Source organism: Bombyx mandarina, chromosome 02, assembly GCF_030267445.1.
Source record: "Bombyx mandarina strain Sakado chromosome 02, ASM3026744v2".
Lineage (NCBI taxonomy): Eukaryota > Metazoa > Arthropoda > Insecta > Lepidoptera > Bombycidae > Bombyx > Bombyx mandarina.
The window spans coordinates 2,705,749-2,731,222 of record NC_143209.1 but is presented as its reverse complement, the minus strand read 5'-3'; the positions used below and the strand labels follow the sequence as shown (position 1 = coordinate 2,731,222).

Here is a 25,474-nt window from a genome sequence, read left to right as displayed (position 1 = left end):
GCCGAATTTAACAAAAATAGGAGGTTCTAAATTCTATTTTTTTGCATTTTTATTTTTTAGAGATTACTGGTGACCCTGAGGTCTTTTCAGTTTTATTAACTGACCTAACAACTCAAGAGCAGCTGCTTCGCGAATGAATCTACTACCGGATCGGAATTGCGACCCGCTGAGAAGATCCGACGAGAAACTCAGCGGGTTGATGTTTAGGTTAGGTTGTACTATTACCGGGGTCCCTACTCCTAGTGTTAGAGTTAAAGGTGTCCACCTCTCAATACTTTTACGTGATCGGTGCTTCTCATGTGGTCCATTTGAAATTTTTATCACGACACATAGTTTTAGAGTTATTAAAGTACATATTTCCATTGACTTCGACTACATTGAGGATATACTCATTTTGTATTATCGAAGTCAGTTTAATTTATTTATAATTAATTTTACAATTGCATTACGTATTCATACGGTTGTGATCGTGTGGATTTCGTTTTGATTCTAATTGAGTTTATACTCGCCAATAAAATGTCAAAATGTCGTATATCCTTTTTTTTATTGCTTAGGTGGGTGGACTAACTCACGTCCGATCTGATGTTAAGTGGTTACTGAAGCCCATAGACATCTGCAGCGTAAATGCCGCCACCCACCTTGAGACATGATTAGTAAGGTCTCACTTTTAACAGTACAACCGCTGTCCCGCCCTTCAAACCGAAACGCATTACTGATTCACGGCAGAAATAGGCAGGGTACCTACCCGTGCGGACTCACAAGAGGTTCTACCACCAGTAATTACGCACATTATAATGTTTGCGGGTTTGATTTTTATTACGCGATGTTATTCCTTCACCGTGGAAGACAATCGTGAACATTTGTTAAGTACGTATTTCATTGGAAAAATTGGTACCCGCTGGCGAGATTTGAACACCGTTGCATCGCTACATACGAATGCACCGGACATCTTATCCTTTAGGCCATGACGACCCTAAAATCCCTTTGCCCATGCTTCCTAATCTGAGATGCGCCATTTTAAAATGGATGCTCCCGCGTCTACGCTTTAGAATGAGTAAATAATTTTGTTAAAGAATTATACATATTTTTCTTTATCGTTTTCACTGTGACCTTCCGCAAGGTTGTCGGAGACTCTGACTGCGATGAATAATAATGGTGTTATAATCTAATTTAAGTAATATGAATTGGAGGACGACAAAACGATATCTAGATGGTTTACTAATGCGCATATTATTATATTCTGTGTACACATAATATGTTTTGGTTCTTTGGATGTGTGGCTAGGGAGGTGGATCTCGCCCAAGTCCTGGCCCTCTAAGTGTTTCGGGTCCCCCTCACATGTCGGTCTGGGGACCGACGAGGGGGGCCTAAGAAGACGACGTGCAAGCTGCTCTGCGCGCGTTTTACGCAAGAGCATCCGGGTGATGGAAGGCCGGCTATCCTCGACCCACGCTGGTTCTGACCCAGCGGGGTATTCCGTAGGATAGCTCACTCTAACGCCGGTCCGGCGTCCCGAGGGGGAGGGTTATGAGAGAGATGTGCTCCGCACTAAACGCTTCACTTTCCCCCCTTTGCCTTTTCATGTGTTCTGTCTTATGCGAGGTTGTTGAGCGACAGGAGGTTTTAGTCAGTTCGACTCTGACATACCCCGCCCGCCATCCCCAGGGAAGGGCGGAAGTCCGGCGATTTCCTCCTGACCAAAAAAAAAACCCATCTTGAGATATAAGTTCTATGGTCTCAAGTATAGTTACAACGGCTGCCCCACCCTTCAAACCGAAACGCATTACTGCTTCACGGCAGAAATAGGCAGCGTGGCACAAGAGGTCCTACCACTTGTAAAAGTCCTACCCTTACTATAGGCATATTATTCACCCGAACAAAACCGGGTCGGGTCGCTAGTTTATTGTGACTCTTATTAATACAACTTAGAGAACGTTTATAGAATTTTTCCAATCACTAGGTGTGCACGTGGACTACTAAAAATTTGAATCACGACCGACACGTGTATCAGATTAGCGGCAATGTTTTTTTTTCTATCAGCCGTGCCTTTAGTGGCCTCGCTGAGCGATTAGCGGTTCGGTAACTTTAATAATTGACTGTAAAATTCATACTTTTTTCTTCTTACACAGTACTCAGAGATCACTTTTTTACTGGATGTAGGACCTCTTGTGAGTCCGCACGGGTAGGTACCACCACCTTGCCTATTTCTGCCGTGAAGCAGTAATGCGTTTCGGTTTGAAGGGTATGGCAGCCGTTGTAACTATACTTGAGACCTTAGAACTTATATCTCGAGGTGGGTGGCGCATTTACATTTACGTTGTAGATGTCTATGGGCTCCAGTAACCACCTAACACCAGGTGGGCTGTGAGCTCGTCCACCCATCTAAGCAATAAATAAAAAAATCACTGCTAAGTCATTCAAAATAAAATAAAAAAAGTATCAGTCAAAATAATGTGTGTTTCATAATTTTTAGTTTGTTCTACCCGCGTGTCACGTGCGAACGCGAGGCCGTTGACCCCGTCCGTCGGAGTATTTTTAATTGTGTTTCATTGCGTGCAACGTAAAAGCATTCGTACCTAGTAGAAAAAATCCATGTAAATTTGAAATTAACATAAACGTTTCCAAGTAGGAATCGAAGTAGCATACCAAGAATGCTCAACGTTAGTTTTTCGGGCTTCCACATTAGTGGGAAAAACTCTTTACAAATTTTCACCACGGCGGTGCGCTGGTTCAATATTTTTGAAAGGCAGTTTTTGCGGGGGCGAGTTTCGCTAAGGATGCACAAAAAGAGGGGCAGATCGAGGCTAGGTTATGAGGAGTAGACGTACCTGCCAACCCGTCGCTAGTTTCTTCCAGGCTGCAGAATTCAACGTCACTGCTGGACGACGCGTAATGGCGGTGGCTGGCCTGACGACTTGACACGGCATTCTTCTAAATTATTTGTCCATAAAACTGGTATACCACTCGCGCAACGACGAGTTTGATCGTCGTAAGAGTTTGAAATTTAATAGAAAATTAATAAGAGTCCAATAAATATTTAGGTGACAAAACAAGCGGCCTGTGCGTGTGCAACGCGTGCGGTGCGGTCGGCGATAGTCTTCTTTTTTTATAACTGGCCATGCGATAGGTTTTATGTCTACTCTCATTAAAAAAGAACCACTCATTTTGGCCCCAAATGACGTCATACTGTGACGGCAAAACCGTGGTGCTGAGACGAGTTTTGTGAGGTCAAATGCAAGCACCCCTGTTCCTTACTAGAATTAATTCAAACATAACTCTATATCATCATTCATCATTATCCTGGCCTTCTCCCAGTAACCTGGGGTCGGCGCAACATGTTTTCTCCTTCCATACTGTTCTATCATATACCTTTTCTTCGCTCACTCCCCTCTTACACATATCGTCTTTCTTGCAATCCATCCACTTCTTAGGTCTACCTCTTCCTCTATATCCTTCCACACTCATAGTTAACATTTTCTTACCAACCTCATTTTCATTTCGTCTCATCACATGTCCATACCATCCCAAACGCGCACTTAGCTTCTCTGTCACAGGTGCCACTTTCAGACTTCCTCTAACATATTCATTCCGTATTCTATCCATTCTCGTTACTCCACACATCCATCGCAACATTCGCATCTCTACTGCATGCAATCGCCTTTATAACTATATCTTCGCCGCTAAAAGACATTTTTCAACGACATAGGTATGAATTGTTTTTATTTTTGTCCATTTTCTGATACAATTATTTGATAGGTATTTCTATTTAGCGTTTCCCCGTTAATTTAAGCACTTGTCGCTTGTCATTATGTCGTTTCGTTCTGCTAATAACCGGTTCTTGATCCGGTTACTGTTAATATTACCTACACGTTTTTTTTTGTATGAAAACATTTTAGACGTAGTACATTGCTGGTTTTGGTTTTTAATTTTTTTATGTTTTTATTGCTTAGATGGGTAAACGAGCTCACAGCCCACCTGGTGTTAAGTGGTTACTGGAACCCATAGACATCTACACCGTAAATGCGCCACCCAACTTGAGATATAGGTTCTAAGGTCTCAGTATAGTTACAACGGCTGCCCCGCCCTTCAAAACGAAACGCATTACTGCTTCACGGCAGAAATAGGCAGGGTGGTGGTACCTACCCGTGCGGACTCACAAGAGGTCCTACCACCAGTAATTTTTGCAATAAATTCCATAAACTTGATTTTACAATTATTAATCATCAATAGTTATTAATATTAGAAATGTGAAGGTGTGTTTGTCAGTCAGTTAGTCAAGCAGTCAGTCAGTTTCATTGTCTGTTATTCTTTCATGTCAAATAAAAAAACAATATATTGATTTCTTTTTTAAATAAAGTCGGAATTTTAAGTCACAAGGGATATTCCAATATATTTTTTTCCTACATACGCTGATAACCTTGAGAGGCTATATCACCGTTACCCTAACATATAGGTGAGCTCACGGGGCTCAAACCGGAAGTGTTGCTAACACTGGCCCCAGCAAGAGCAGTGCTTCGCAGAATCTACCACCGGATCGGAAACGCAACCCACTGAGAAGTTCGGCGAGAAACTCAGCGGGCGGCATTACAAGTGACACCTGTTATCCCAAACAAACATCAAATTATATACAAAATCGGGGTTTTTTTAAAAAAAAAAAAACTTGGATTTAGTCCATTCTTGACGTCAAAAAAAGCAATGACTTCAATAATTGAACAATCATACATAATATTCTGAATGGATTTGGTTAAAATGTCACCTTGGGAAAGCTAATATAAACTCGAGCGAAGACCCGAGCAGAAGTTAATGTATTAATATCTACATTACGATTACCCACGCTATCCATTGACGGATATTAGTGTTCGCTTAATGACCAGTGGACTGAAATCAAATATAGTCATTTATACATAACATCTCCTTTTTTTGTTACAAAAAAATAAAAGAAAACATAAAGAAACGTTGACAAACAGACTGGATTTTATAACACGATTTTATTATCTTTTAGCATTTTGTATGTAACTGAATCTTTGAACGTCATTTTCATTTGACATAAGCATAGATAATACACTTATATATTTATGACGTAAGCGTCCGATCAGCATGATATGAGCATGATACTTCGCTCACGTCAAATACCGATGATGTTAAAATAATTTTAGAACTCTTATCCTGCCTGATGTCAAAACGATAAAAAAAATATTGTTAGATCGGTTTGCTATAGAGCGTGTTTTTGTATTACATAACAAAGGGTAAAGGGCTATTTGGTTTAATCAATATTTCGCTTAATACCCGACATTTTATCTTTGTAATTAAAGGTCCGTTTTATTTATTAGTTGCATCAACAATTCGATGTTTTTAATTGAACTTCAATTAAGTTTACCCCATTGAAATAGTTGAAGAAGTTTTTTTGTTAGGAACTTTTTTCCAATTTTTAAGATTTAATTATGGCTCTCCTTTGAAGTTGCAAAAATGTCGCATAAAAATCCAATAGTCTCATATTATTATTTAAATACAGATTTTTTAGAAGGAAGACAAGCTTTATTCCTAGTAGCGACATCTGTTAAAACTATAGTATAAACAGAAATGAAAGCATGGCTTTTACAGTGCCATCTAACGGAAAACACAAACAACTTTAAACAATTCCTCGATTCCAAGCTTATCCGATAATTATCCGACAATAGATGTCGCTGTTCACAGTTGATTTTAGTCATTGCTATTCGACGATAGATATCTCTACTGTAACATGAATTCTTAATTTATTGAAGCATTATAAAATCCGTTTTATTGTTTGTTAGTCATATAAATAAAATGAATTTATAAATTTTATGGTTACACATTATAAAATGTATGTTTCTTTGTATATTTTGGATTATTTAATGACATGTTAATTTTGTTGGCGTTTCAGCTAACTAGAACTAGTTAAATTATATCTTTTAACGTCTGTACATAAAGAAGCCATCTTTTTTTTAATGGCTATATTAGATGATCAATAGAAGGTAAATAAATGGTTTTCATCGCTTATGATATACAGCCAAATCTCTGTCTACCGCGATTCTAACAATCAATTAATTTTAATAATGCCAGTATTTGCCTGTGATTGCTGACACGATGCCGTCAAAGGAAATCCATTACTGACGCTTTCTACATAGCACGTAATGTCCAATAAACAGCTGACCCGAGGAGGGCCTGTCAGCTTTATTCGCAGCGTTTATTTTTACTGATAGGTGGTAGGATAGATAGGTGGAGGAGCTCACAGCCCACCTAGTGTTAAGTGGTTACTGGAGCCCATAGACATCTACAACATAAATACGCCACCCACCTTGAGATATAAGTTCTAAGGTCTCAGTATAGTTACAACGGCTGCCCCATCCTTCAAACCGAAACGCATTACTGCTTCACGGCAGAAATAGGCAGGGCAGTGGTACCTACCCGTGCGGACTCACAAGAGGTCCTACCACCAGTAATTACGCAAATTATATTTTTTTGGGTTTTGATTTTTATTACACAATGTTACTCCTTCACCGTAGAAGTCAATCGTGAACAATTGTTAAGTACGTATTTAATTAGAAAAATTGGTACCCGCCTGCGGGATTCGAACACCGTTCTGCATCACTCGACACGAATGCACCGAACGTCTTATCCTTTAGGCCACGACGACTATATTTACATGATGGGTTTGTGTTATACAAAGCTCCTATATAACTGTCTGCCTACAGCAACCTAGTCCGCTGAGTTTCTCGCCGGAACTTCTAAGTAAGTAGGGCTAGTGTTAGCAAATTCTCTCAAGTTGAGCGTGTGAGCTTATCTAACCGTCCACGCGTAGCTGAGATAGCCTCTTACGCTACCGAAGAAAATAACGTCAACCTACCGAGCTATTTCACACGCTTGGGGGAAGATCTCCCCTTAGTATATATCTTCGGAAGTGGTACTTCAACTTGTGGGAGATAAGCCTGACCACATATTTAAATATACTATTGGTCCCTCGGTAATCGAAATTCGACTAGAATTAATTGAAATTATAAGTTTCAACACTATTATGCTTGTATTAACCATAATGGTTCTGTTGTAAAATTTTGGGAAATTTTCACGTCGGGGTCACCAGTTTGGGAAATATACGACGAAAGGAAGATCTTCCACCTAGCGGATGATATTGCTCGGTAGACCGACGGTCCGAATGTTGTTGTTCGGAACTTGTATATATGCGCTTTATCTTGAAAATGTCGTAAGCGAGATTCAGGCATCTGTCAATTATCTTGCGTTGTATGATGGCTACCCGCCACAAAATTTCGCCAAGACTACACTATATACAATTATTATTGAAGTCAAACAATATTAATCTATTCTCAATTTGGCCACAGAATTTAAGCAATAACAAAAGTTAAAAATCAACATATATGTGTGTGTGTCAAATACATGGTAGTGTTATTGCTCTTGAGTTGTTAGGTCTCCTCCGGAGGCGCTCAGGCAGCTGTCAGCAAATTCCATCCCTCTTGGCAGAGCCTTTGCTCGCCCACCTGTCCTGGTGAAACTAGAAAGGCCTGCGGGCCACCGGTAATCTTTCAAACATAAAAAAACATGGTACTGTGGTGTGTAATGTATTTTTATTTTTTTATTTTTTTTTATTGATTTTACGTATTATTACTGCATAATTTGAAGAAAATATTAGCATTCTGTACTCCTTCTCTGTATTCTCTATAAGTGTGGGTTTATATACTCCTCCGTCCGCGCAATTTTCGTAAAAAGGGTTACAATGGTTTTGCTTCACGTATTAATATATAGTTTAGCTATTATCACAGTAAGATCACCTGGCAATAGGACGAAGCAGCGGCCAGTGTCAAGTATAGTAAGCATTCTTCCATATGAGTTTGCAGTTAAATCTAGGCCACAGAGTTTCTCGCCGGATCTTCTCAGTGGGTCGCGTTTCCGATCCGTTGGTAGATTCTGCGAAGCACTGCTCTTGCTAGGGCCAGTGTTAGCAACACTCCGGTTCGAGCCCCGTGAGGCTCACCTACAAACGCTAGGGTGAAGCTGAAATAGCCTCTCAAGGCTGTCAGCATAGGTAGGAAAAAAGTACTTATATACAAGAACATACAGCAGTTCTTTTTTTTTTATTTGTCTTGTAGGCAGACGAGGATACGGCCCACCTGATGGTGAGTGGTTACCGTCGCCCATGGACTTCAGCAATGCCAGGGGCAGAGCCAAGCCGCTGCCTACCGCTTAATACTCTCCACAAGCCTCGTTTGAAGAAGGACATGTCATAGCGCTCGGGTAACACCGCATTACGAGTAGAAGTACTGTCAAGCTTGCCTAAAAATAATATCGTATTTAGTATAACTATTAAGTTTGGAATGTAAACATAATTAAATCTACCATTAGATTACTTTACACACTTTACAGTTACCGTGGTCACGGAGGACGGTCACGCGGGAATGAAAAGTATTCGTTACGTTAATTTATATATTATTATACTATCTGTATCCGTCCGCTTCGCTGGGCATTTAAAATTAACATCATCATTTCTCACCCCCACAAAGATTCTCATCATTGACGCCCCCGCAACTGGTGTAGGGAGTCCAACACTCATATAAACATTAGCCTATCCATTAAGTACATGTATTTTCTACATGGATACCAAGTTTCAAGTAAATCGGATGCACGGTTCAGTAGTTATAACGGAACATCCGTAAAAACCACTGTAGATTTATATATTAGTATAGATCTGTATCTATACTAATATATAATATATAATATAATATGTATCTATACTAATATATAAACTAATATATGAAAAGTTATTTGATTTTAACGACATTTTCGCTTAAGACGCGACATTTATCTTTTTAATTAAAGGCTTTATAATAATTATTTATTTATTTCTCTCTTAAAGGTAGAGAGTACAAATACAAATAGAAATTAATTTTATAATTTATTTTGTAAATCTTTGAAAGAGCTGAAGTCTGTACTAGGTTCAAAGACCTGTATTACTGATCTCCAGGCTCCCTCCTTCTTAAGATAGGTTAGGTTCGTGAACAGATCGCTGCCGGCCGTAGTGCGGAGGATGGTCGGCAGCGCAGAGTCGTGGGACGCGGTGGTGTCCTTCTGCGAGGACGTGATGTCGCAGAAGGAAACTGCAGAACGGGAGAGGGAGATCTCGACTCCCTTCCCCGGCCGCAGAAGGCGCACCGGGCGTAGGACAAGGGCGGACAACGCCCTTTTCCGCCCCCCATGAATGGGTCCAGGGGCGAGGGACTTGGGAAAGCCCTCGCCCCCTATTCGATGGACCTGAGACGGAGGCGCGTGCGGGTGTCGGCGCGTGCCTCTGAGGCGATGCACGGAGTAGCTGAACGCCTCACTACCCCGTGCAGGAGACGAGGCCTGGACAGACCGGGCCAGCACTGGTGTGGGGCTGCGGAAGAATCTGGATTCCAGCGGCCCTGCGCGCACGTGTGGGTGGACACCGGGGTGGTTTTAGCCGGTAGGAGTCCGGCACGCCCCTCCGCTTTTCCCCAGGCGGAGGTAGTCCATCAGGATTTCCCCCCGAAAAAAAAAAAAAAAAGTTTCGTGAACAGATACTGCGGAAAAGTGTTAAGAGATCATTAGGTGTTATTATTTAAGGACATTCATTATCAGTCATACCATTTGGTATTAGCATCAACAATTCGATGTTTTTATTTGAATTTTAATTAAGTTTACCCCATTCAAATGACCGAAGAAGGCTTTTTGTTATGACTAGTGGTCCCGCTGTAGTCGAAATTCGACTATAATTAATTTAAATTATAAGTTTGAATATTATTCTGGTTCTGTTATTATTGGTTATTGTCAAAGACTATTTATTATATTTCTATAGTGACAGATTTCGCCAAGAAAGATAAACAATATTACCTTATTCACAATTTGACTACAGACTTTCAGCAATAACAAAAGTTTGACAGTAAGCAAAGAGTATGTGCGTGTGTGTCAAATACATGGTAGTGTGTGTAATGTTTTCTTTCTTGATTTAATGTATTTTTCGCATAATTTTAAAAAAATATTAACATTCTGCACTCCTTCTCTATATTATCTATAAGTGTGGGAAATTTCTTACTTCTCCGTCCGTGCAATTTTCGTAAAAATGGGTATAAAGTTTTTGCTTCACGTATTAATATATAGATATTTTTACCAAATTTTAAACTCTAAATGGCTTCCCTGTTAAGTTCCAAAAAGGTCCTTTAAACCAAATAGCCAACCAAATAAAGACAAAAAAAACGAACGCGAACAAATCGTAAACGGTAAAATTAATTTTAATCGCGTAAAAAAACATTTTTAAAAGCGCGAGATCGTAAACGGAAAAATAAATTTTAATCGCGTAAAAAAAACATTTTTAAAAGCGCGAGATCGTAAACGGTAAAATAAATTTTAATCGCGTAAAAAAAAAACATTTTTAAAAGCGCGAGATCGTAAACGGTAAAATTAATTTTAATCGCGTAAAAAAAACATTTTTAAAAGCGCGAGATCGTAAACGGTAAAATTAATTTTAATCGCGTAAAAAAAAACATTTTAAAACGTTCGAACGACGATGCTGTAAAATTAACGCGTATGTCCAATAAAAACGTTGTGATTCTCAATTATAAGCGTGTGTTAGTGTAATATAATAAAAACATACAATAATGAAGCCATCACGGCTTGTATGGAATATAATAATGGCTAATTCATCGCTGCGTTATCTGAGCGCTTAATCCTCGCCCGAAATTGCCTGGCAATCAAGACATAGAACTAAATTATTTTTTAGATTACCGAATTAAGTCTTATCACTTTCAATTAAAGTTCAGTTTACGTTGTATTTAGCTAGTCGATTTGCTGATAAAGAAAAATCGAGCGTAAATCGAAGGCGTACGATGTGTTTTGCGTTCGGTTGAGGGTTCAGCCGACAACTCCCACTAAGGCGTGGCTCCATCGCTAGTATGACCGACTCGAACTGTCAGTATCGAACTGCCTTCCAGACGTGAATGAGTCAATAGTACCGGACTACGATCGCGTCGTGTTGTGTCGTGCCGTGTGTGTTACAAACCAAAAAATTATAATGGAGGACGTTAACAAACTCACAAAGATACCTTCGAAGAACTTCTCCATCGAGTCCATAGTCGGGTTGAACGAACGCCGATCCCCCGAGATCGATATAGAGACGAACATCTCCCAGGACTATTCGGGAAATTCGCATTCCGAAGACGAGGACTTGAAAGTTAGGGAGGGGAAAATGAGTTATTATTTCGATCGGAGTCGTGTTAATAATTTTCCCTTCTTCATGGCTTACGATAAAAGGGGTTATCAGAATGAGCAAGCAGCGCAGGAGGATTTGAAGAGGGCCAGTCCGGGCAGCGTCAGGAGTGAGGTGGACAGCGACGGAGTTGACGAAAGACAGCACGGTAAGATTGAGAATGAAAAAAGCATGCTATAATTGAAGACACGAGTGGACGAAGGGGACATGACACAATTTAAGTTAATTTTGAGAAAACGGGCAACAAACTTTGGTTAGGTACTTTTACTTTTTCGTACATAACTCCTACATTACATACAATATCTAAAAATAGCGTTTAAACAGGGAGTTTTAAGGTCTAATATAGGCACATAACACCTTAATTCAATGTAAAAACAATCTTAAAAATGGTACTTAACCCCTTGATTTACTCATGTCTTCAATTCTCCTACAACTAGATATAATTTCGGTTTTACGCCACGGATACCACTAAGGTACTCGGATTGACTTAAATTATAACACTTATCTTATAAACGAATTAAAAATACATATAGAAATCAGCTGTTCCAATACCTGGCTATCATTTTAATGAACTATGTGAGCGTTTGTACAAATCGTAAAGTTTTTATTCGAGAACGCATTCAGAGATGCTTTTTGACTTTTACAATCGAGTCGAATGTAGATTAGAGTAGAAGAAGAAGAGTAGAAGAGTAGAGTAGAAGAATTATAGGTGAACCGATATAAAATTGGATTCGATTCGTTCTTTCCTGTATAAAGAGTTGGATTTTTAAATTATACGTAGAGCAGAGGCTCCCAAACTTTTCTTGTCTATTGCCCACTTTGAGAATAAATTATTTTTTAGCGCCCCCATTTCTTCATCCACTTAACTATAAACCACTATAGTGAGAGCTCACTTGGTGCCTAACAGTCCTTCTAGATGAAATTACAAATCGCTTTTCAAGCCTCTACACAACGCCACCATTTCTGGATCTCTTACGGTCCCTGTTTAGGCCTACAGCGCCTACAAGGGGGCGTTATCGCCTACTTTGGGAAAGGCTGACTTGGAGTTTGAGCGGCGAAAACTCAAAAATAAGGCAAAATTTTGAGCTGTGCGCAAATTTATTACGGTGCTATTGAAATGGCTTCTAGAAATGCGGTCAGCATTGAAGATATTAATGATAAAGAACGAGTAGGTACATTAAGCTGTTTTGTTCAGGCTTTTTTTTTTTTTTTTTCTTACATCGGTGGACGAGCTCACAGCCCACCTGGTGTTAAGTGGTTACTGGAGCCCATAGACATCCACAACGTAAATGCGCCACCCACCTTGAGATACAAGTTCTAAGGTCTCAAGTATAGTTACAACGGCTGCCCCACCCTTCAAACCGAAACGCATTACTGCTTCACGGCAGAAATAGGCGGGGTGGTGGTACCCACCCCGCCTACCCACCCGCGCGGACTCACAAGAGGTCCTACCACCAGTAAAAATTATGCTTGCGAACTCATGTCTCCAAGTTGACGGCGGCTGTCGATGTCTCGACCGGCTCCGGTAACCACTTAACGGCAGGTTGGCCGTGAGCACCTTCTCTGGTCTAAGCAATAAATAAAAAAATAGTTTAAAAAAAAAACTAACAAAATACGCTTTTATAGAAAATCCAACTAAAAAAATAGAAAACGAATTTTAATAAATTTGAATTAAAAATAGTGTAAGAAAAAATGATTTTATTGTAAAAAAGCGTGGGGTGTCAGGATATTATGAAAATAGCCCTTCTATTCATATCTGTTCATAAAATAGTTATAACTAATACCATGCATCCATTATTTATTTTTCCTTTTTTAATTGAATTTCAATTTTTTAATTTTTTTTTAAATATTGAATTGTCCTCGGTCCTTAATAAGTGTACCAAATTTCGAGTTAATCCGGCGTTTTGAAGGGGATCAAAATCATTTTCAAAGATTCCGTTACAAACATACATACGTCTGAAGCTAATAAAAGCGTATTAAAAACAATACAATTTAAATAATTGAACTTCTACATCAATGTGATGATTTCTCAATTCGTTATATACATTCCGTCGGTAGGTCTAATTTTTATGTTTGTTTAATTTTCATATTATTGGCCTCTGTTTGTGTTCGACACTAAATAATTTAGCCACAAACAAAAGGTAGCGTCGAACAAAAGCTACGTTTCTTTTGAATCGCAAGGATACTCCGAAAGCTTTCCCCCAAAGCTTGTCGTAAAAATATTAAAAGTGCAATAATAAGCATTGCCGACGCCGCATTTAGGACAACGGACCGAATCTTAAGAATAATTACGTGCAATAAAATAATCACGTTTACCATTAGGTCTTCGAATATTATAAAAAAAATTGTGGCGGCTTGTAACGGGAGTTTGTCGGATAGTTCTAATGCAAATAACATAATATGTAATTTATTACAAGACACGCCCAAACAGCAAACCGAATTGACAATTAGTGTCCAATTGCTGTTCGTTAGTCTCGCTAAAACTCGAGAACGGCTGGACCGATTTAGCTAATTTTGGTCTTGAATTATTTGTAAAAGTCCAGAGACAGTTTAAAAGGTAGATAAATATGAAAACGCTCGGATTTCAATAAAAATAACAATTTTGTTTTTCCTTTGATGTGTCCCCCGTCGGACGGATTCCTTTTGTTTGTTTTAAGTTTATTTTATACAAAAGCTTAGGTCTTTTATTTATCGATTGAGGCGCTACAAAGTCTGCCGGGTCAGCTAGAAATCAATAAAAGTTTCAAAACAGTATCAATTGGTTTAGGTTATTAAAGTTGTGTAATTATTGCCCGTTGGACCGATGACTTGCGGCGATATGCTGGGAGTGATTGGATGCGGAAGGCGGAGGATCGTTCATTGTGGCGGACTATGGGAGAGGCCTACATCCAGCAGTGGATGGATAAATAAGCAATAAAAAAAAGATCCAGCCAGCATTGTATCCTATTAAGATATTTCGCATTTAATTTCCTAGTTCACTGTTTAACCGACTTCAAAAACGGAGGTACCGAGCCAATAGAAGCGTGTTGTTAACGTGGTGTTTTCTCGTCTTGTGCTAAGCTGTTACCGGCGTTCTTAGACGGTGTTTAAATGTGACCACTTTGAACTTTAAAAAAATAATATCGAGGGACATTGAAAGATGTTTGGTTTAAGCAAAATATAGCTTAACACGCGCCATTTATTTTTGTAATTAAAGGCGCGTCTTATTTGGTACTAGTATCTCATTCGGGAAGCAGCTGCTCTTGAGTTGTTAGGTCTCCTCCGGAGGTGCTCGGGCAGCTGTTAGCAAATCCCACCCCTCCTGGCTGAGCCTTTGCTCGCTCACCTGTCCTGGTGTAACTGGCCTCAGGGCCACCAGTAATCCTTCAATCAATCATAACAAAATAAAAAGGCACTAATATCAACAGATTTTTTTTTTTATTGAACTTCAATTAAGTTTACCTCATTCAAACAGCTGAAGATTTTGTTTTTGTTATGATCTTTTTTGCCAAATTTTAAACTTTAAATAGCTCTCCTGTTAGTGTTGCATTAAATGTCGCTTAACCCAAATATCCTTTCACCTCTCGATGTTGTGTGGATCAAGAAATTGAGACACAGTAAAAACAATCTACTAGTGAAATTTGCGGCTTTGAAATGCGCTCCCCTCCACGGTGTTTCCCGAGCGCTATGACATGTCCTTCTTCAAACGAGGCTTGTGGAGAGTACTTAACGATAGGCATTAGCTTAGCTCTGCCTCTGGCACTGCTAAAGCCCATGGGCGACGGTAATCACTCACTTTCAGGTGGGCGGTATGCACGTCTATCTACAAGGGCAATAAAAAATAAGTTAGATTGCGAAGTATACTTACAGATTCAGTATTATCTTCAGATTACCCGAATCGAGAATATGATTAGAACTGTTTATACGGCTTAATATAGCCTTCGTTATAGTCATTTTGAATAGATACGACTGCTCAAAACAAAAAGCATTCGAAGAATCTCATGGCCATACCCGATCCTGTGGACCGAATAATAAACAGTCGACGTCGCCCAAAACACGTCATTACGGATCCTCCCGATCTATTAACGGTGCTTTTAGGTACCACAAGCACCGGTCACCGTCCTCGTCGAACCCGTCGCTTGCGACGAAGGGCTCGACGAGCGAATTAACCCCACAAATACAGCCCATTGAGGATCCGGATCTTCGCAGTGGGTCGCGTTTCCGATCCGATGGTAGATTCTGCGAAGCACTGCTCTTGCTAGGGCCAGTGTTAGCAACACTTCCGGCTTGAGCCCCGTGAGTCCACTTACATGTTAAGGGGAAGCTGAAATAGCCTCTCAAGGCTATCAGCATAGGTAGGAAAAAAAAGAAACTCATGTAATATCAATAAAGCAACGCGCGTATAAAACTTACAAGCAATAATCATGCAAATGTGTTTATTCAACAAACAACCAAACAAAAAAAAAACAAACATACATCAAAATTTGTAATTGAATAAATGTAACATTGAATCACTGACAATAAGCTTAATAGAGCTTAAATTTGTTTACAAAACAAGAGCTTTTAGCGAGGGTGACAAAAAACGGGGGTTAAGTTTGCTTGCGGTGTCGGGTGCAAGTGAAATATTAGGAGAGGAACAATATCTGAATTCGACTTTATGTTTTGAATTATAGAGTCGATTTTTATATACATGCCGAACGAGATTTACGACGAATCGGTTCTCAGATGAACATATTTTTTGTTCCAAGACTGATTGTAAAAGATCTGATGAGTGACGGCAGATAAAATAAAAACAATCTTTTTTTTATTGCTTAGATGGGTGGACGAGCTCACGGCCCACTTAGTGTTAAGTGGTTACTGGAGTCCATGGACATCTACAACAAGCAATTCGCTCAGGTTGAGCCCGTGAGCTCGCCTACCGGTCCCCGTGAAGTTGGAATAGCGTCTTAGGTTACCATCGATTAGGTAGGGATAAAAAAACAACAGTCCAATTTAGAGATAAAGGACTCATTGATTGATTGATTAATTTATTGAATATCTATACTAATATACTAGCGACCCGCCCTCGCTTCGCTTCGGAAACATTAAAACACACATGAAACCAAAAAAATAAAATAATTTTTTTTTTTAAAAAAGTAGCCTATGTTCGTCAGGGACAATGTCGGCTTCTAATGGAAAAATAATTTTTCAAATCGGTCCAGTAGTTTCGGAGCCTATTCGAAACAAACAAACAAACAAATCTTTCCTCTTTATAATATTAGTATAGATAAATCTACAGTAGTTTTTACGGATGTTCCGTTATAACTACTGAACCATGGATCCGATTGACTTGATACTTGGTATCCATGTAGAAAATACATGTACTTAATGGATAGGCTAATATTTATATGAGTATTGGACTCCCTACACTAGTTGCGGGGGCGTTAATGATGAGAATCTTCGGGGGGTGAGAAATAATAATGTTAATTTTAAATGCCCAGCGAAGCGGATGGGTACAGCTAGTCGAAGTATAGTATTGTTAATAGAAGCGACGACACTGGAAACTCCGTCTTGACTACTATAAAGATGTACAAAGCGATTGACTGTCAAAAGTAACTCGTGCGGGATTTTGAGGGAATTGTGGGCAATGCAAGCTTGTAGCTTGATGGGGGGTCGCTCTCGATGCCCCAAATAATTACAATTCTCACCACCTTGTTTTTTGTCCTGCCTATTCTCTGGTAGCCTAAGAGGTTGTTCTAGCTACGCCCGGATGAGCGGTGAGTTTACGGGCTCAACCTGAGAGAATTTACTAATACTGGCCCTAACAAGAGCAGTGCTTCGCAGAGTCTACCACCGGATTGGAAACGCGACCCACTGAGAAGATCCGGCGAGAAACTCAGTGGGCTGTGTCTGTGGTTTAATTCGCTCGTCGAGCCCTTCGTCGCAAGCGACGGGTTCGGCGAGGACGGTAACCGGTGCTTGAGGTACCTAAAAGCACCGTTAATAGATCGAGAGGATCCGTAATGACGTGTTTTGGGCGACGCCGACTATTTACCATTCGGTCTACACGGTATGTAGGCTGCAAGAAAGCGGCAAGAAATTATAAATCACACAAATCTCATGTAACTTTGTTTTTAACTTAACACTTTTGCATTCAAGGCACACAAAGACTTTGAAAAACGGTAGCATTTTAAAAGCAAGTCACAAATGACTTTTGTTTCTATGGAAACTTTTCGAGCGCGCGCTGTACTCTCTCGGCGTGACGTCTGTCAAAATTGCCGCCAAAACGGCCATAGACAATGCGTTTCCGTGGAGTTGTTTTGTCGACAAACATCATTGTCTTTGCTCAATTACAGGCCGGTTGTAACCGCATTTCGGCAGTTGAATTGTTTTCTATTACATTATATTGGTGTCGGTCACGGATTCACAATTGAAAGGTTTTATTGCTTCCACATTTCTCGGTCGTTCGGTAATGTTTCCGAGAATGTTCCCTTTAGTTTTCGATTGTTTCAGTTCTAAGTTTTAATTGAGAGTGAAAATTATTTAGAGAAGTCGGTAGGCAGGTAGGGAGATAGTGCCTAGGTCTAGGTTGGTGAGGCGGTGCAAGGTGGCTCCTGTGCACCGCTCACGGTGTGTCTCCCGAGACGACATCCTGCGGGATCTTCCCGGGGATGGAATCCCATCCTATTGTCAGGACAGGTACCGGCGACGGCGAACCTTCGGCGCGCACTGTGGTGGAGCTCGATTGGGTTTAGTCGGTAGTCGGTTTTGCGGGGTAGCTCTTTCGTGGCTGATGCCGTGCAGCGTCTCGCGCGCCTTTCTCAAGACGTAGTCTCCCGGCAGGTATTGGAAGAAGAGGAGGACCCCGGTCTTCCTCTTCTCCCTTTCCTTACCCCCTCCTCTCTTTACCCCGGGTATCCGTAAATGAAAAAAGGTCTAGGTTGTTTTTTTTAGCTTAAACGGGTAAACGAGTGCACGGTCCTCCTGTTGTATAGCGGTTGCCGTAACAAATCTGGTATGTATGTAGACATAATAAGGGACTTGAAATTTTATTGTCTCAACCATGATTTGGACGTTTGAAGAGATTTATCGATAGGCTGTATGTAATTTGAATACCTTCGCCTTTCCTAGCACGATTGTTGAAAGAAACATGTATTTAAAAAAAAAACAAGGCCGTCTATGTTGGTGTGCTTACGAAAATACTATTTGTTATAAACTCAAAAAATAAATATATTTTTAATCATTATAGAGGACCATTTGTTTCTATGACGCGTAATTAGTCGATGGCCTTACTTTAAAAATAAAAGCGTTGGTATTAAAATCTTAAGTTGTGACTACAACGAGAGCAAAATATTGGTGTTTATATTTAGTACGGCTCTATTACAGTAGAGATTTTTTACTGGTGGTAGGACCTCTTGTGAGTCCGCACGGGTAGGTACCACCGCCCTGCCTATTTCTGCCGTGAAGCAGTAATGCGTTTCGGTTTGAAGGGTGGGGCAGCCGTTGTAACTATACTTGAGACCTTAGAACTTGTCTCGGGGTGGGTGGCGCATTTACGTTGTAGATGTTTATGGGCTCCAGTAACCACTTTTTTTTTATTTTTTATTGCTTAGATGGGTGGACGAGCTCACAGCCCACCTGGTGTTAAGTGGTTACTGGAGCCCATAGACATCCACAACGTAAATGCGCCACCCACCTTGAGATACAAGTTCTAAGGTCTCAAGTATAGTTACAACGGCTGCCCCACCCTTCAAACCGAAACGCATTACTGCTTCACGGCAGAAATAGGCAGGGTGGTGGTATAGGCAGGTTAACACCAGGTGGGCTGTGAGCTCGTCCACCCATCAAAGCAATAAAAAAAAATCAAAATAAGTTGACTGTAAATTAGTACGGTAGTGTAAAGCTTATGGTTAACTTGCCAAGATGATAGTTGGTCTATCTCTCCGATCATCTTCAAGTTCTCACTTCGTTATCCGTATCTAAAATTCCTTAAGTAATCCTCCCTGGCATTCCTTTTTTAGCTTATCAGCCCTCGTTCTCAAGGCCTGATATTTTCAAGGATAGACATTGACCAAGTATTGAAAAAAGTAAATTTTAATTCAATCGGTACCGCATCAATCAATATTAGATATAATATGTAGTATGTGTGAAGTAAAATTGACGTCCACGTCCCAGTTTCATTGGAATTACTGTAATATTCTAACAAGAACAAAATATGATCGCTTAGCGGATATAAGCAGAATGGTATTACCAATCCCCATAACAAGGGTGTCATATGGATTACTTGAAAATTTCCTGTGCACTATTCTTTATGTACAATTGATTGAGGTACTTATTAAACACTTAACATCCGAGCATTTAAAAAAATAAAAAAGTACGCGTTGTACCCCAGACTTTAAGCTCTTAATCGAACGCGAGCGAAAGGGACGCAATGCAATAACTTAGCCCCGCCTTCGAACGGTGGGGATAAAAGCCCCACAGCGTCATTGGTCAGGCCATTATGGATTTTTCGGAGCGAGGCGTAAACGTGCAAAGAAAACAAACTGACATTTGACAGTGACAGCTAATGGCTTTCGACGCAAAGGCTTTACGTTCGGAGCCTGTACGTAGCGCGGTATTCTTTGTTTTTTTTTCTTTCGCCATGCGTACACACGCCTGTGAAATGGGCATCGAGACAGAGGATTTATCGATCGATATGATGTCGAGGTCTCGTTTCGTGGAGAATACACCGCCTTCTTCGCCTAGAAGTAAAGGTCAGTGCCTTCTTTACGGTTTTTTTTCATCGAAACAGTTTACATAAAAAAATTAAAGTAAAATTTTTTAAATGGTGTCTAAGAGATTGAAAGCTTACAAACGCGATGTATGTATCTTGTCGATGTATGTATATATGTATGTGTATGTATATCGATGTATGTATATATTACACACAGAGAATTGTCGTTTACGCGGCTAAATTCAGCAAAAGTTTACAACTTAACTACGTATCTGACGTAAAGAGTTAGACCAGCGGTTCTCAATTCGTCTTCTCTTTACAAGTTCTGTCGCATTGTATCTGGATTTTTGGATGGCCGTGAGTTAAATCATACGTCAACGGCTTAAAAAAAATCGAAGACAATAAACCTAAGCTTCAACCAAATTAGAAACATAATATTTGTGAACTACACCTGTGTGGTGTTGAATCGTGGACATCAATAGGCGCGGTTGGATAGAGAATTGCGGACTTCGGAGATGTGGACCCTCATGGAGGGAATGTGGAATCTTAAGATTTCTAGGTTTTTTTAATTGCCTAGATGCGTGGACGAGCTCACAGCCCACCTGGTGTTGAGTGGTCACTGGAGCCCATAGACATCTACAACGTAAATGCGCCACCCACCTTGAGATATAAGTTCTAAGGTCTCAAGTATAGCTACAACGGCTACCCCACCCTTAAACCGAAACGCATTACAGTATTTTTTTATTGCCTTTGTAGACAGACGAGCATACGGCCCACCTGATGGTGAGTGGTTACCGTCGCCCATGGATTTTAGCAATGCCAGGGTCAGAGCCAAGCCACTGCCTACCGCTTAATGCTCTCCACAAGCCTCTTTTGAAGAAGGACATGTCATAGCGCTCGGGAAACACCGCGGAGGGGATTCCATTACTGCTTCACGGCAGAAATTGGCAGGGTGGTGGTACCTACCCGCGCGGACTCACAAGAGGTCCTACCACTAGTAAAACTCTACCAGGGACTCTTCGCAGTATGCAGAGTTGCAAGGTATTTCGCGCATAAAAGCTCTGACAGCTTGAATAGTGACCGGGAAAATATAATGTTAGAGTCTAAGAGGACAAAAACCATGGACTAACTAGGAATCGGATCATTCGTTAACTCGGCAAAGAGTTCGACGTGTAGCCTAACCTAAGCATCAGCGTGTTTAGTTTCTCGCCGGATCTTCTCAGCGGGTCGCGATTCCGATCCGGTAGTAGATTTATTCGCGAAGCAATTGCTCTTGAATTGCTAGGTCTCCCTTGGAGGCGCTCGGGTAGCTGTTAGAAAATCCCGCCCCTTCTGGCTGAGCCCTTCCTTGCTCGCCCACTTGTCCTTGTGAAACTGGAAAGGTCTCAGGGCCACCAGTAAACGCTCAATGATAAAAAAAGGATCATTCGTGCCAGATATCGATATAAGTACCAAAATGCATTGAGTTTTTTTGAAATAAAAATAGCACTCGCTAAAACCGTTGTGCTATACTTAATTAGCGGACCGTTATTCGATGCCAAATAAAAATACTTGTCGGCTCTAATTTTCGCAAACAATCGTTATAAACGCGATAAGAGTTTGTAGCATGCTAATGCAATCTTCATTATAACGCTTATTAATGTAGTCACAGATATCGGCTCGTGAGCTTAGAGTGTTTTGCGGTCCATTAACGGTGCTTTTAGGCACCACAAGCACCGGTCACCGTCCTCGTCGAACCCGTCGCTTGCGACGAAGGGCTCGACGAGCGAATTAACCCATAGACACAGCCCACTGAGTTTCTCGCCGGATCTTCTCAGTGGGTCGCGTTTCCAACCCGGTGGTAGATTCGGCACTGCTCTTGCTAGGGTCAGTGTTAGCAACTCTCCGGTTTGAGCCCCGTGAGCTCACCTACACACGTTAGGGTGAAGCTGAAATAGCCTCTCAAGGCTATGAGCATAGGTAGGAAAAAAAAGAGTGTTTTTATTTTATTTTTGAAGCGATTTTAACTATTTTACAACCTGCCATTAGTATATTTGTCGGCATTTCTAAACGAGTGCTTTTGTTACGTTAATTTTTGAAGGTTATACCGTTAGTTCCGCATTGTTTTGTCGATAACAAAAGAAAGGTTCGGTTTAGAGTTTTTTTTTTTGATGAAGTTGCTGTAGGGTCTGCCATTTTGAAAAAAAAAGCATTCGTAGTTTAAAAACTAAAATAACACAACGCTATATTAGCAAATCGAACTCATTATTAAATTATCTAATATTATTTTATCCACTTGATACCGGTCGGGATATAAGAGCGAAGTTATATTAGGTACTAGCCGTACTCGCCCGCTTCGCTCTCTTCGGGCATTTAAAATAGACATTATTGTTTATTGTCATTATTAGGTATTAGGGAGTCTATCACTCATATCAATATTAGTCTAATCCATTAAGTACATGTATTTTCTACATGGATAGCAAGTTTCAAGCCAATCGGATGCACGGTTCAGTAGTTATAACGGAACATCCCTAAAAACCACTGTAGATTTATATATTAGTGTAGATTATTGTATTGTCATCGTTCCTTGACGCGTGTGCGAATTGTCGAATTGATCGGACGTTTTCAAGTCCGTCAAAATTATGTTCAAAGATTCCGTTACAAACAAATAAAGGTAATAAAAGCGTTTTATAAACATTGTCTCGCATCTCGAATATTTAGGGCTATAGAAATAGAGTCTATTTATGGCAATAGGGCCAAAACCGTGGCCTTTTCTAAGCATTAAGCAATAGATCATATAAACAGTGATAAGTGTCATCAAAAGTTTCATTTATTAACACGAAGAGTCGTGAGATACAATTGTTAAAAGTTCTGCCTTACAAACTCGAAAGCTCGGCAGATATTTATTTATTTATTTATTTATTTATTAAGTCGCACCAACAAAGTGATCATCAATACAAAACATTGACAAATTGACAAAAGTTCATGGCAGATGTCACCTCAATTATAGGTGCAATCGACAGTGCATTAACATCAAAAATAAAAAAATATATACATATAATATATATATATATCTAAGCAAGATCGTATCTCTCCCTCTTTTTTATGTTTACAATAATAAAATGCGAATCATAAGAGCGTAAAGACGAATGAAGTTAAAGTTAGACAAAAGGAAGAAATCTGTGCACGTTGCAATGGACATATGGAGATATAACCCAAGGAGGGTTGATGTCAGACAGGGGGATGGTGGTAATGCTGATACCAAATCAAACCACATAATGTAAGAGAAGGGTAGGAAGAAGAAGGTATTTACTCATGTAGGCTCACTATACGAGCTAACACAAGTAAATGAGATTAGATGTTAGAGATGTAACGTTGTGCTTATTGACCGACTTCAAAAAGGAGGAGGTTCTCAATTCGACTGTATGGTTTTTTTGATGACTCTTTTTTTATGAGAAAGCTGACGCTTCCCGTGTGGTCCCATTTCAATTTAGTCTAGTTCTGATAATGGTATCCACGAGAAAACCATCTAATTCTTAAATTTGCATTAAATACGTGCGCGACAAATAGATGAATAACTCAATAACTCAATATCACGCCAACCGATTTCGATGATTATTGTTTTTAGTGTATATTAATTTGTTTTTCAATATATATTTTTTTCTATTTGAAGTCGGTTTTTGTTGAAGCATGTCTATTTACAATTACTAGAGGTCCCGCAGTAGTCGAAATTCGACTATAATTAATTGGAATTGTAAGTTTGTACACATACTATAATCACAAATTTCGCCAAGGCTACACTATAAAAAATATTAATAAAGACAAACAATATTTAATCTATTCTCAATTTGACAACAGACGTCAAGAACAAAAGTTTGACAATAAATAGTATGCATGCGTGTGTGCGTCAAATACATGGCAGTGTGTGTAATGTTTTCTTTATTGATTTAATGTATCTTTTATGCATTATTTTAAAAAAATATTAGCATTGTGCAGTTCTTCTCTATATTCTCTATAAGTGTGGAAAATTTCATACTCCTCCGTCCGCGCAATTTTCGTAAAAAGGGATACAAAGTTTTTGCTTCACGTATTAATATACATAGATGTTGAGTGGAAATTACACATTGTATCGACTGGAGTAGATGATGGTATCGTCAATGTAAAGAAAAAAAATCGTGCCCTAGTGCGAAAGTTTTTTGTAGTAATCAATAGGGTTTTTCGTACATAAATATTAGAAAAGTTGCTTTAATACTAAGATACAATATGCAAGGTTAAATTTTATTAGTTTTAATCAACCCTCTTGCTGATTCAATTATTATATTTACGTAGTTGCAGCCTTATTGCTTATTCCAATATTAAATCGATGTAACCATAAGATCCTTTGCTAAACTATAACTCAAAAAGTTTTGTATAAAAATAATTTAACGAAGAACAAAATACCTTTACAAAAAGTTTTCGTCAATTCTAAAGTGTACAGCCAATGGTTTTTTATACAACAGATATATCATCTTCATAGTAACTGACTCTTCGAATCTGATCGCGCCATATATATCTACATACCTACCGATATAGTGCACACACATGTTAACAAGTAGCATTAATGAAAAGTACAAAAGATGGGATAAGCGCGTGAGTAAAAAAGATAGCTATAATTGGAACGATTGCACCTGTTATATTATTATTGCATTTTTTTAGACGCGACTAAAGATGAAACGTCCCAATTGGCCTGTTGTCGAGTCTTCACTTGACGTGCGCTTGAAACATATCTGCTTCTTTTTACATATAAAATATCATTGTGTACAGCATTCTCTATAATAATTAATTGGCACTTAGCTTTTATCGTTGCAAAGCCATATATCAGTTAATTAACACGTTAACATTAAATTTCGTAACAATTAAACGGCTGTAACGTACAAATTAAATTTAGCATAAATCCACTAATTAACACACGCCGCCGGTTTTTAAAATCCACTATAAATCGACCGGAATCGATTTAACTAATAAACGTCTGAATTAGGATTGATTACACCGCAGCTGTCATTCGGCGGCAGCGTCGGACTTCGGCTACTATTGTCTGTGGTTACGGAAAACTTTCAGATGTCAACGCGTGGGCGACGTTTCGCGCCACATTCTGACAGGTCGCCATTAAAACGTAACGGTCGAAATCGTGGGGCACACACAACGTTATACATCTTGTCGAAATCGGGCTCAAACTGATTGTGTTTTTATTGCCTGCGTCTCCCCGATGCGATATTAATCTTCATTTGAACGTTGTTGTAGTAGATGCGGATTTTATCGCGTTAAATTGTGCGAGGGGAGAATTCCCGGGGACGCGCGGCCCGTGTAATTGCTCGTATATTGGATAATTGTTGCAAATGGTTGAATGCGTGCGCGTAAAATTGTTTTGAGTCCCGCGCGACTTCGGTTTTGATTTACGAAATCAGTTAACGATGATTGACTTTCGTAAATGATAGCTTTAGCGTGTGTACGTGTGTGTGTGTCCCGATTTTTGTTTAGTAATTTTGATTTGTCTTCGACCGTTGCATGAAACTTTAAGATCACATATCGCGCTT

The 25,474-nt window shown here is 39.7% G+C and overlaps 1 protein-coding gene across 2 annotated transcripts in view; it reads left to right on the top strand.

Annotated features, from left to right (window-relative positions):
• The first annotated feature begins 10,959 nt into the window (after positions 1 to 10,959).
• Positions 10,960 to 25,474, top strand: part of LOC114241988 (segmentation protein even-skipped) — a 45,507-nt gene continuing 30,992 nt past the window's right edge. The window contains exon 1 of one of the 2 annotated variants that reach the window (XM_028172998.2): positions 10,960 to 11,399. In XM_028172998.2, the coding sequence (XP_028028799.1) occupies positions 11,057 to 11,399 (343 nt within the window). In that variant the 5' untranslated portion in view covers positions 10,960 to 11,056. Of the gene's footprint in view, positions 11,400 to 19,634; positions 19,963 to 25,474 lie in introns of those variants that run through there. The other variant, XM_089734969.1, reaches the window with a different exon arrangement.